At 34.2% G+C, this 12,939-nt stretch overlaps 2 protein-coding genes across 2 annotated transcripts; both read left to right on the forward strand.

Moving 5' to 3' along the window:
• The first annotated feature begins 3,618 nt into the window (after window positions 1–3,618).
• Window positions 3,619–6,112, forward strand: LOC132036874 (pentatricopeptide repeat-containing protein At5g66631). Its single transcript, XM_059427282.1, has one exon. It carries the CDS (start codon window positions 3,854–3,856, stop codon window positions 5,798–5,800), a length of 1,947 nt encoding a protein of 648 aa, XP_059283265.1. The 5' UTR covers window positions 3,619–3,853; the 3' UTR covers window positions 5,801–6,112.
• A 454-nt stretch (window positions 6,113–6,566) lies between these two features.
• LOC132036882 (serine/threonine receptor-like kinase NFP) lies at window positions 6,567–10,557 on the forward strand. The gene has a single exon (XM_059427290.1). It carries the CDS (start codon window positions 7,379–7,381, stop codon window positions 9,194–9,196), a length of 1,818 nt encoding a protein of 605 aa, XP_059283273.1. The 5' UTR covers window positions 6,567–7,378; the 3' UTR covers window positions 9,197–10,557.
• Window positions 10,558–12,939: the final 2,382 nt, after the last annotated feature.

The raw sequence follows: 12,939 nt of genomic DNA on the forward strand, positions 1-12,939 counted from the left end.
CTAAGATTTCGATAAGTAAAAGGATTCTTTTAATTCTTCACCACAAATTCTTGCATCATTTTCTTAAAAAGATATCATATTGATATCCGTAAAAGCCTATGTTTAGCTAAACTAAAATGGTTTAAGAGTTAGAAAAGATAAATAACAAAATTAAACTTCAAAAGTTACAAAATTATTAAAAATAGATTAAGGGGCCGATCACTTAGTCACTTATTAGTAGACACAGTTACATCTCTCTCCATTTTACTTTTCTCCGAATCCTCCCCCCCCCCCCCCCTCTTTCCTCCACTTAATTAAGAACATTGAATAAACCTTAAAAATTCTTTTTTTATTTTCAAAGATCCTAATATATTAATTCTTGAAAAGCTTTGATACCATAATATACTAAAAGCTATTACACCAAAAAAAACTAAGATTCAATGCAAAATCTCAACAAAAACAAAATTGCTAGAAGGACTGGTGGTTTACATATGCACAATTAGTAAAAACCATGTTTTATGAACTATAAACTACTTTTTACAAAACAAAGAATAAAAATATACAATTTGGTTCAAGAAAAAAAATATCAAACCATACATTTTACATTTATTCTTCTGTTGAGAAATTGGTGAATTTACTTGTAAATAAAGATAAAATTTAAAATTTTAAAAATTGACACTTTAAAATGATATTAATATATGCTAATTCTAATTAAATCATACAAAATATGAAAAACTGTTACTTTTCTTAATTTAAACTTTCTTTTTCTTTTCAAAAGATGCATGTGAGGAAATGACATTTCTTTTCCATTATTTTTTTAAAGTCTAAGTGGAATATTATTTTGATAATTCACGTCATAATAATATTATAACTATGCTATATGTCCAAGAATGTTAGGATCGGCTAAATTTTAATAAGTAAATCATGTCTCAATGCAACGACGTACCTAATAATTGTGTTTCTTCTTGCTTTTATTTTTCTGAAGGATCATTTTGATTTTCTTTACTATACAAAATTATTTTAAAAGATCATACCTAATTTATATTTTCAAAATAAAAAGATTATTAAGAGATAAGATCGGGATAAATCTAACTATAATCCTAAAATTTATAGAGTGAAAATATCATTTACAGAGTTCTCTCTCAATACCAAATGAGCTCTTCAAAGTTACTAGTCCCTATGTACAATTTATGTGGCACACTTTTCCAAAAAAAAAATTTATTTAACGTTATGAAGTGAATTACAACCGCACTAAAACTTTTCTTTTTAAAAAGTCTCAAACTCCCCGCTCACAAATGTGTTAAACTTCGTGTTTAGTCAAGTGTCCAAAAATCTTTATGGATAGTTGGTTCTTTTAGTCATCATTCTATTCACAACTTTTTAAGCATTTAAAGAAACAATTTAACGTTATGAATGAATTACAAATATACGACAAAAAAAGTAATGGTCCATTTTTATCTAAAAAAGTTGAACAAAGGGGCCATGTACAATATTATCAAAAAAGTCTTTGGAAACTTGATTTACTTGGAACATACTTTGCTCATACAATAAATGTACAAGTTAAAGAAAATCCTTTTATTTAGCAAGCACACAACTAAATAATTGAGATTCAACATAAATTTTGCATTGTGCCTTATTATATATAACTAGAGTGGAGTACTATTATTTATTTATCTTTATGGATAGTTGGTTCTTTTCATTCCATTACATCATTACTATTCACAACTTTTTATTATAAACGCATTTATTGAAAATGGTCCCTCAAACTTTATTATATTTCACCAAAAAATACCCTTATCACTATGTGGCAAACACGTGTCATTTTTCTATTGGTTGGCTTATAAAATTAATTAAACTAATTAATTTTTGCAATAAAACCGTATAGTGCCCCCCCAAATTATGAAAAAAATATTTTTTTTGAAAAAAATTTTTTGACTTTTTTTTTGCACCCCACCCCGCCCCTACCATCCCCGCCCATATTGCAAAAAAAAATATTTTTGAAAAAAAAAGTTTTGAACAAAGGGGACATGTAAAAGTCAACTTTTTTTTTTTAATATTATCAAAACCCAAAAAAAACATCAAAACTTTGTTTTTCAAAAATATTAATTTTTTTTCGTCGGGGGGGAGGTGTTTACGGGGTGGAAAAAAAATATTGTTACGTATATTCAGTAAAAAGGACAATAAAATGTCTTGATAAATTAAAATGTATAATGTAATTGAGTTAAGAAAAATATATATCTTTTAAAAAACATGTTAACAAAAATCACAAGGCACAAGTGTAAATAATTTTTTTTTTCGCACCCCACCCCGAGACCCCTCCAACCCCGCACCCTACGGATCCCGTGAAAAAAAAAGTCTTTTTTTTTTCACCCCGCATTGTGCCTTATTATATATAGTAATATAATATTTTTTCAAAAATATTAATTTTTTTGCGTCTAAAAAATAATTTTGGAGTTTAATAATTTTATACTAAGAATGAGAATATTGTTAGGAATAAGGGTATTTTAGACCAATGGATGGTAAGGTATTTTAGGACCATTTTCACGAATGCCCTTATTTAAATTATAGTATCCTAATTTTGATATTTGCCCTAAATAAATAATTTATATATAGTTAATGAACTTTAAGAAAAATACTTTTATCCTTCGTTAATCCTTTAGGGGTTCGAAGACATGGATATGGAAAAAAATCTTTGGAGGAAGCGTTCGAACCGATGCGGTCAGTCAAAATAATTGGGCTCGAAATATCGAGCACCAATCGCAAAATCAAAGAACGTGAAAAATGAGGTAGGAGGTTCGATGGCTTTGAAAAGTAGATTTAAAAACAAAAACAAAAAAATTGACTTAAATAAATAAGATTAGGACCTAAAAGTAATTAATTAAAAAGTTTTAAAAAAATTTGAAAATTATTGTGGGGACTACAAAAGTCCCCAGGTTCGATAACTTTTGAAAATTAGACTTTAAAAACAAAAAACAAAAAAATTGACTTAAATAAATAAAATTAAGATATAAAAGTAATTAATTAAAAAGTTTTTAAAAAATTAGGAAATTATTGTGAGGACTACAAAAGTCCTCACATTTGCTCTTATATATAATAGTAATATAGTAATATAATATACTACTAAAAAATAATTTTGGAGTATAAAACTAAGAAGATTGGACCAATTATTTTAGGGCAATTTGCACGAATGCCCTTATTTTGGGGTGGTCTTTGATATTTGCCCATTAAATTGGTCGTCTTTAACTTTTATCCTTCGTTGGAACCCTTTTAGTTTTAGGAACCCCCGATTAAAAATAAAAAAATTTAAAACTCTCCCTAATAGTTTTGAAGGCAAAATTCTGCCTTGCGAATCCAAATCTCTATCTTGCAATTTTTTTTATTTTTTACTGAGCTAGGATTTAAATTTAGAACCTCAAAATATTAGGTGAAGAATAAAAATTAAAGATCACCGATTTGAGGGACAAAAATTAAAGATCATCCCAAAAGAAGGACAATCTGCGCAAAAGAACGATTATTTTATGCGCAATGGACATTTGTGTTCTTTTCCTAAAAATTAACGACCAGCCCACTAAGGGCATCTTGCCATTTCTTCCGTCCAAAGAGGCAAAAACACAGGCTCGATAATTCAAAGTGGAATCACAAAGCCAAAGAAAACTCACCGTCAAATCTTTTGAATTTAGCCCAAATGATGCCCTTAGTCCCTTTATCTTCCTCTTTGTTAATCTAACCACGGCTAAGTTATCTGTTTTTGTAAATTCCTGAAGACCTGCCACGCACACCAACTGTTTGATATTTTTGTTCTAATAACTCTTCTGTTCCTTAAACTGCATTCTTGCCTTGCTTTTTCTAGGTTGTTGTCTACCTACAAGTTTATATGTACTTCAACCGATTCTACAAGATAAACAGCACATTTAGTAATTTATCACTGCATTTTCACCGTTTCTTGGGAACCCAAAATGTAGCTTTATACTTCCAGAGAGCCAGACTTATCGATTCGATAAGACTTGCTCTTCGGTCTAATCTGATACCCAATCTTGAAAATCCTTCTTTGGACTCTTTTGTAGTAACTAAAGCACTTCAATCAGCTCCCTCACCTGATTCAGCTCTCTGTTTAATTGAAAATCTAAAAAAGATTCCTCATTTTTCGCATACTCATAATACCCTTTATGCATTAGCCAAGATTCTTGCTAAGGCGCGGGAAACTGCTAAATTAAAAGCCCTTATCAATGCCATTAACTCGGGAAAGTTTACTAATGTTGCGCGTGTTAGTTACATGGATCAGATGAGATGGTATGGTATTAGTAGAGAGTTTAATGAGGTTGTCCGTGTGTGGGACGAGTGGAGGACAACCCTTAAAAAACATCCTTGTACTGAGTCCTATAACATTGTAATGGGGTTATGTGTTCAGATGGGTAAGGATAGTGATGCTGTGAGGGTGTTCTATAGGTTGATTGAAGAAGGGGCACTTCCTAATTGTAGGACATATACTGTTATAATTGAGCATCTTGTTAGGACTAGAAAGTTGGATTCAGCCATTGAGATTTTCCATATGTTGCCTAATGTTAGGGTCAAACGTACGGTAAAGCAGTATTCTGTTCTAGTGGAAGCATTCAGTGTTGCCAATCGGTTAGATGTTGTCAAAAGTTTGCTTGATCAGATGAGAAGTGATGGAATATTGCCTGTTCGAGCTATGCTATGGTCATTGCAGCAGATGCAGAATGCTGGTTATGATGCTGAGACAAATGAATTGCTAAGGGACATGTTACCGGATGGGAGGATTAAGAAGATTGGTTACTCTATGGACAGTAGTGAAGACGAGAGTGATGATGAAGATGAAGATGAAGAGATTGATTGTGACCATACTAATGCTGTGGATCAACCTCACCTGAAGCCGTGGTTGGATCCAGCTGCTTTAGCTAATGCTTTAAGGAACTGGGGCGCTGAGGAGGTGTCAGCACTAGAGGATGCAAAATTAGTTTGGACGACTAGGTTGGTGTGCAAGATGATCAGGAGCTTCAAGGCAGCAGAAACTGCTTGGCAATTCTTCTGCTGGGTTGCTTGTCAGCCAGGATTCACTCATGATATATACACAATTTCAAGAATGATCACCAGATTAGCTCGCCATGGATGTGTGGATTTAGTTGATCAACTTTTGTCTAAGGTTGAAAGAGAGGGCATTCAATTGTCTTTCAGCACAATCCGGTTAATTATTGATTTTTATGGGATTTCTTGTAATGGTGATCCCGCCCTTAGGGTTTTCAAAAACGTTAAAACGATATGTGGTCCCATATCTAAAAGCAGTCAATTGCTTCTGTACTCATCTCTTCTAAGGACTTTGATAAAATGTAATATGAATTCGGAAGCCTTACATATTCTCGAAGAGATGAGTTTACTAGGAATTGTTCCAGATTTGCAAACATATTCTGGACTAATGAGCCATTTTGCTCTTCATGGAGATATAAAAACTGTACAGAGGCTTTTCGGGATGGTCAGGCAGAGCGGTATAGCGCCTGATGCTTATATGTATAAAGTTCTCATCCATGCATATTGCAAATGTGGAAGAGCTGCTCTTGCACTAAGGGTTTTTGAAGACATGAGGAACTCTGGGTTGTTGCCTGATGCTAACACCAAACAATTGCTTGTCAAGAGTCTCTGGAAGGAAGGCAAGCTCCGAGAAGCTGCTTCTGTAGAAGAGAGAACTGAGGAAATAAGTGATGCTCTTCCCCTTGCTTTGCCTGGACATATGTTTACAGTTAGCTCTACAGATCTTTCAAGAGTGTATACCATTTATTCTAATAGTTTCCAGTCAACTTGTAGTTGAAGGACTATGTCACTGATCAGGATATAGAGCTGTAGTGCTTTTCCACTTCATATTTCAGGTTAACATCATCAAGTGAATTCTCATCAAGGAGGTCTGTCTGGTTATATGTCCATAGCATTTTGATTATGTTGATCAGAAATGAAAGTTTTGATCTTTGTAATATTGTTGCTGAAAATCTCGTATAATCAACTGGACTTTTACTTGGCATCTGACAAGAAATCCTAATTGTCAACAATGCAGCTGTTTTACTCATATAAGATGGTGATATTTCAAATCACACATTTGCTAGGGTTTAGCTTCTATCTGTATTTGTGCACTTTGTGTCAAGATATATCCGTGATATATGTTTTATCATAGGGTGGAGCTGGTGCTTGTTCATCTGCTCTAGGATTTTTGCTAGTTCCGTCCCAGGGCCAATGTCCACAAATGATGGATGTTCACTTTTCTGCCTCTAAGACTTCAATTATATTTTTTGCATTGTCATTAAGGATTTGCTTGGGATTTTATTTTATTTCCATGTAAGACAGCTTTTCAGAGATTCTTAAAACTGTTATCATGGAAACTAAGCGGTCCTCTGTCTCCCATGTCATTTCAGTAGGAACACAGAATTCATGGCTAGAGAGGGCACTTCAGTTGGTCTTAGAAGAGACAATAAAAACAGCAAGAAGGAAGGTGTGTTCGGTATGACGAAAGTCATTTTCTAGAAAACATCTTCCTGGATATGTTTTTCTGGTTTTGGTTGCGGAGTGGAAAATATTTTCCGTTTTTAAAATAAAATAGTGATATTAATATTAGCATAATGAAATTGTTTTTATTAGATTTTTGGATATTAAAGATTGATAATAACGTCTAAATGTTGGTAAAATCAATGATATGAAGTTTAATACTTGAGATAATTGCGAAGGTGAGGGAATTCATTTTCCTCTAGTGAAAAATGTTTTTATTGGAAATTATTTTTAGCAATCAGACCCTAGAAGATGACTTATTTCTGGAAAATATCTTCTGAAAAATATTGCTCATCATACCAGAGTACACCCGGAATGTCTCCAAGAAACTGACAATTGTAAATTTTGCCTAATTTATTATGTCCCTTTCTCCTAAGGTAAGAGAGCGTGACACAGGCTCGCTTGCATGTGTTAAGCATATACCTAGTGACAACCACCTCTGAGAATTCACCAGTATCTCTAGTTTATTATTCTTAGTTGTTTACTTTATGAACTTTGATAGAAGGAGGAATCCTTGCCGTCCGGATTTGGTTCTAGTATTAATCTATTTGCTAGAGCTTCCCTAGAAAAGAACTGAAAGGGGATGTCATAGTCAAGGAGAAATGATTTTTCTTTTACTTATTGAGAATATTTTACTAAGCATTGTTGCATAAAGACAGAGACAGCTGCTTAAAATATGAGAGTAGGCAGAGAAGACAAGAGGGTATCTCGCAGACAAAGCTACAGACAAGCCTCCTAGATATTGTCCATTTCTCTATCCTTCCAAACTTAAAAGATAAATCCCTAAAATACACTCTTGCTTGAGCCACCAAATAATATTTTAGCTGGTGCCTTGCTATCTAAGCTTGTAGCAATGGGAGTTCCTCTTGTCTCCTTGTTTTACAACTTTTTCCTCTTTCTCATCCTTTCATCTTCCAACGTAAGTGCTCAAACATCTAGCACAGACACAGACTTTTCGTGCTCATTAAACTCTTCCCTGTCTTGTGATACTTATGTCACATACCGTGCCCGTCCACCAAATTATTTTGATGTGGGAAGTATATCTGATCTTCTTGAAGTCAGTCGTTTGAGTATAGCTAAGGCCACAGGTCTAGCCTCAGAGGATACCGAGCTATTCCCTGACCAGCTTTTGCTCGTACCCATTAAGTGCTACTGCAATGGTTCTCATTATTTCTCCAATGTCACCTATCAGATGAAGAAAGGTGACAGCTTTTATTCAGTTTCAATAGGAGCTTTTGAGAACCTTACTAATTATCATGTTGTGCAAGATATGAATCCAACACTAGATCCAACCAACTTGACAGTTGGTGCAGATGCCGTTTTTCCTTTGTTCTGTAATTGCCTCGCGCATTCTGATCTCGAAAAGGGACTTCAGTACCTTGTCACTTATGTGTGGCAGCCTTGGGATGATATATTGCCTGTAAGCAATATGTTTGGAGCATCTGCAGCTGACATTCTGGCTGCAAACAGTTTCAGAAATTTCACTGATGCAATATGTCGTCCTGTCTTGATACCGGTAAAACTTCCTATTATTATGCAATCTTACCCCTCTTCTACAAGCAGTAGAAAATCCAAACGTAGATGGATCCTCATTCCTGTTTTAAGTATTGTGGGGTTGCTTGCAGTTTTTCCATTTTGCTTGATGGTATACATGCGGCTTCTAGAGGAGAAGAGGAGGGCTAATTTAGCCCGTAAATCTTCTACTCTTGAAACTTCTGATCTTTTTCATACCAAGAAAGCCTCCAAAGATGAAATTTTGGACCATAAGAACATTCAAGATAAGCTTCTTCCTGGAGTTTCTGGCTATATCGGAAAGCCAATAATATATGACCTGAAGATCATCATGGAGGCGACTATGAACTTCAGTGAGAGGTACAGGATAGGAGGATCAGTGTACAAGGCCACGATTAACAACCAAGTTATAGCTGTCAAGAAAACTAAACAAGCATCGGAGGAATTGACGATACTTCAGAAGGTAAATCACGCAAATCTGGTGAAACTAATGGGCGTTTCATCAGACAATCATGGGAATTTCTTTTTGGTTTATGAATATGCTGAAAATGGCTCACTGGATCAGTGGTTGTTTCCCAGACCGTCATCCACGTCTTCTGCCTCTGACTCAGTGGTATCGCTTGGTTGGAGCCAAAGGTTACATATAGCCTTGGATGTTGCAAATGCTCTGCAATACCTGCATGAACATACTCAACCTAGTATTGTTCATGGGCATATCTTAACGTGTAGCATACTTCTTGATTCAAGGTTTAAAGCCAAAATTGCAAGTTTCTCTACAGCCACACATGCTACCAACTCAATGATGCTGAAAGCCGACGTGTTTGCTTTCGGGCTTGTGCTGTTGGAGTTGCTTTCAGGGAAGAAAGCAATGGAAGTTGAAGTTATGGGAATCTTGGAAGTTGAAGATAACAGAGAGGAGAAGTTTAGAAGGTGGATGGATCCAAAGTTGAGCTTTTACCCTGTTGATGATGCTCTAAACTTGGCTGCCTTAGCAACAGCGTGCACATCGGAGAAATCAGCAGAGAGGCCTAGGATGACAGATATTGTCTTCAACCTCTGTTTTCTTACTCAATCATCTTTTGAAATGTATGGGAGGTCTTGGACTTCAGGTGAAGCTGAGGAGATTGTTCAGATTGTTAGCCCACTAATAGCACGTTGACTTAAAGATGGAGCGTAAATATAGCCAAGAACTTTGTCCAGTTTGTCTCAAATTTGTAACATATTCTGGATTATAATGCAATAGGAAGGATAAGCTGATCTCCAGAATATGTTGCAAATTCGAGTTCTAGTGTCCAGTTATTCCCTGTATTTCTGTTGCAGCTAAAGCAGTTGCTATTGTAAATTCTTGTGTAGGATGTTTTGCTCAACCACTTAACTTTGAAATAAGTGTACGTAGAGCAATTTGATATATATTTCCATCTTTCACTCTCCAAAAAACGAAGAAAAACTAGGTTTCTGAAAAGACAATGCAAACTCGTTCTTAAATATATTTGAGATGTAAACAATACAGACTAGTACTGGTTTAATTTGTAAAACAAGTTCTCTAACTTTGTGCATCCATCAGTATTTGTGCAATGTTTTTCCTCCGTCCTGCTCGAAGACAGCCTCTTTTCCACTTCTTATTTTCAACAGACCAAACACAATTTCATAAATGTCTATCTTCAGATTAACCTGACAAGCTTCAAGATTTTCGTATAATGTGACGTGGTGGAGTTTGTGAAAAGCTTCAGTATTGGCAAAATAGCAACAAGTTGACTAGGTTTTATTCTCATACCCGTCTTGTTCTTATTCCAAAGGTTGAATCTCCTACAACTTTTGCTGGTCTTAGGCCAAGTAGTCTTAGCAATTTCTCTGCTAAGATAATATCCAAAGTCCTGGCTAAAACACTGATCCCTCTGTTACCTAAGCTCACTTCTGAATCTCAGAGCGGTTTTGTTAAGGGTAGGTTCATTAATTGATAATGTTATGATGGCTCAGGAAGATTTCATAACCAAACACATGAGGCAATAGAATAATCAAATTGGACATGACAAAGGCATATGACTGTATGACATGGAGCTTCATTACTGCTGTGTTAAGAAGGTTTGGTTTTTGTGACTGGTGGATTGAAGCTATTGGGAGATTGATCACTAAAATGTGGTACTCTATATTAATCAATGGTGCAAGGAAAGACTTCTTCACGTCTGCTTAGGGTCTGAAATAGGGGATCCACCCTCTCCCTCTTTATTTATTTTTGGATTAGAGATGTTGTACTTGTCCATACTACTCAACAACTTATATGACGATCCTAGATTTATTCCATTTTCAATGAATAATAGGTGTCCTAGGGTGAACCATTTTCGTATGCCGATGACATAGTCATCTTCTATGATGGCAAAGAAAAATCTATCAAATTGGTAATAAAACAGGTTAGACTATATAAAAACAGCTCTGAACAGAAGGTGAATGAGTGAAAAGTTTTTCCTGCACTTTCCCTAAGGCTTCCATTTCCAGGATCAACAAGATGATAGATAAGACTGAGTTTAATCACAAACCATTTTCATTCTCTTATTTGGGGTGTCCATAAACAGTCCATTGTATGTTGGTAGGAAGAAGCTGGAGAACCTTGACGATCTTCTTACCAAGATCATTAAGAGGATATCAGGATAACAATCAATGAATGTGGAATGCCAATTGTGGGACCTGTTTTCCGTATTTTTACTAGGGAAGTCAGTTTCCTCATTTTTCAAGAACTTGTTTTCTAGAAAAAATATTTTTTCAAAAATGTTGTCCAACCGAACATAGAAAAAAATTGAAAAACATTTTCTAAACGCACCCAAATGTCATACATATTCTCTCATCTCAATGCAAGGCATTGTTAGCTGAAGAATAATGGAGTTGCAAAGTCCAAGCAAAGGCGTCGCAGAAATAAAGAATATCACTGAAATCGTTGTTAGCCATCCATGCATAGTTAAGGTAAATCTTCTTAAGACTCCCATTTTAGAGAATAAGGTTTTTTTGCTACACTATTTTGGCCACAATGGCCCAAATGGTGTAAATTCACATGACTATTTAGGTCAAATTTAATAATTTATGCTTACGTAATGTCATTTCTATGTTTTCATGCTTTTTATATTTTTTCTTTTATATTTTCTTTTTGTTTTCGTCTTAATTTAAAATTATCCACATCCACTGAGAATAACAGGTGGACTTATAGTAATTTTTTTTTTATATTTTGTTTTTGTTTTCAGTGCCCACTTCCAGTTAGTATAATGGATCCACATCCACTGAGAATAACAGGTGGACTCATAGTCAAAAGGTAAAGAAGGGCACTGAGGACTTTAACTTCTCTCCTCTTTGGGAAATGGTTACCTCAATCCTGGAATATTGAATTGACCAATCATTTAATTTATAATTTCAACATGCCCTCTCACAAAGTTAGATAGATTCGTTTTCATGACTAAATATTGAATATTAAATTATGTGATCAGCTCATTTAAAATTTAAGTTGTTATAAATAATACATTTATAATTATTTACTTGTATGTTTTTTTTTTTTGTTTCTCATTCGGTATCTGGTATCGCATTATTGGAGTCCCGATTTATCAAATTCGCGCTCGTAAAATCATTTAAGATGACTGTGCAATACGATTTTTTAAATCTGAGCTTCGAATTCGGAACCTTTCTCGTATTATAATTGTATTAAGTGAGTATGCATTATCATGAAATTAACGTAATCTTAGGCGAAGAAAGAGATGGAGTAAATATAGTAGGACCCAAGTGGCACATGATTGGTCTCCTTTTATGTCCTCCAAGAACAAGAAAGAGAGATGCGTGTTAAGTGTGCATTGCCTTTGCAATTTGCTGCATGTTTTCAACATGTGGTCTTTTTCCTCGTCTTGTCCCGCCCAACACAAACAAACTCCACCGACACTTTCCGGGGCTGACCAAGAAGTTGAATTACGAATGAATATAACTTACTAATTTTAGTTTAAAATTATATTTTATATTAAGAAATTTTGTACAAAAATTAAATTTAAAAATAGCTTTAGTTCAAATTATATATTTGTATTAAGAAATTTATTAAATATGTACTACAAAATTAAAATTTAGAACTAAGTTACTAGCACTGAATGCTTCCGTCGTGACACTTCCCTCTTTTATAATTTCCCTTCCCTTTTTAATTTCTTTTCCACCTCTTTTCCTTTACATTTAATGCTCTGATATGAAATTACTTCAGGGGGATCATTGAATTAAGGAGATTTACTGAATGAGACAAAACTCTTTTTTTTTTTTTTTTCACTAAAGAAATACATGCAAGACGAGTAGGAGAAAGGGCTTAAAAGAAGATCATGAGATAGTACGTGTGCAGAAGTCGTACTCCGTCTTTTCTTTTATTTATTTTTCTTTTTTTGAATTTAACTTACGATAAGTTTAAAGAATCTTTATACTAATAATAATGAATTATAAACTGTTGCTCCTTTTGCTTGATGATCAATAAAAGTTAGAAAGTTGGTACGAGACTTTACGTATAAGCCTATGATAGTTTCCGAATTGATCTTATGTCTTTGTATTTTATTTTTTTTTTCTTCCAAAAACGAGAGTTTTACAAGTTACGAGGTGCTCAGATAAACTCATATTGATAGAAATTTGAAAAATATAAACCCCTAAAGAGTTTTAGGTCAAAATCGTTTAGAGAAAAGAGATATACTTGAAATTTCAACAATACTTCACCAAAAACCATTTATAATCTTACTACAATGATCCAAATCAGTCCAATTTTTTCAGAAATAAGACAAAAATTCACCTTTTGTTTTATAATTACTTAGTAGTATTGGTTTGTAATTCTAAGTATGCTAACGAACAATGCCATACATTTGCGGACAAAAACGGAAAAAGGCAAGGAACTTGCTGGGTTAAACT

This window comes from Lycium ferocissimum, chromosome 2 (assembly GCF_029784015.1).
Source record: "Lycium ferocissimum isolate CSIRO_LF1 chromosome 2, AGI_CSIRO_Lferr_CH_V1, whole genome shotgun sequence".
Taxonomy (NCBI): Eukaryota; Viridiplantae; Streptophyta; class Magnoliopsida; order Solanales; family Solanaceae; genus Lycium; species Lycium ferocissimum.

Excerpts from the sequence above, each read along its gene's own strand:
- LOC132036874 (XM_059427282.1), top strand. The coding sequence starts at position 3,854 with ATGTACTTCAACCGATTCTACAAGATAAACAGCACATTTAGTAATTTA.
- LOC132036882 (XM_059427290.1), top strand. The coding sequence starts at position 7,379 with ATGGGAGTTCCTCTTGTCTCCTTGTTTTACAACTTTTTCCTCTTTCTC.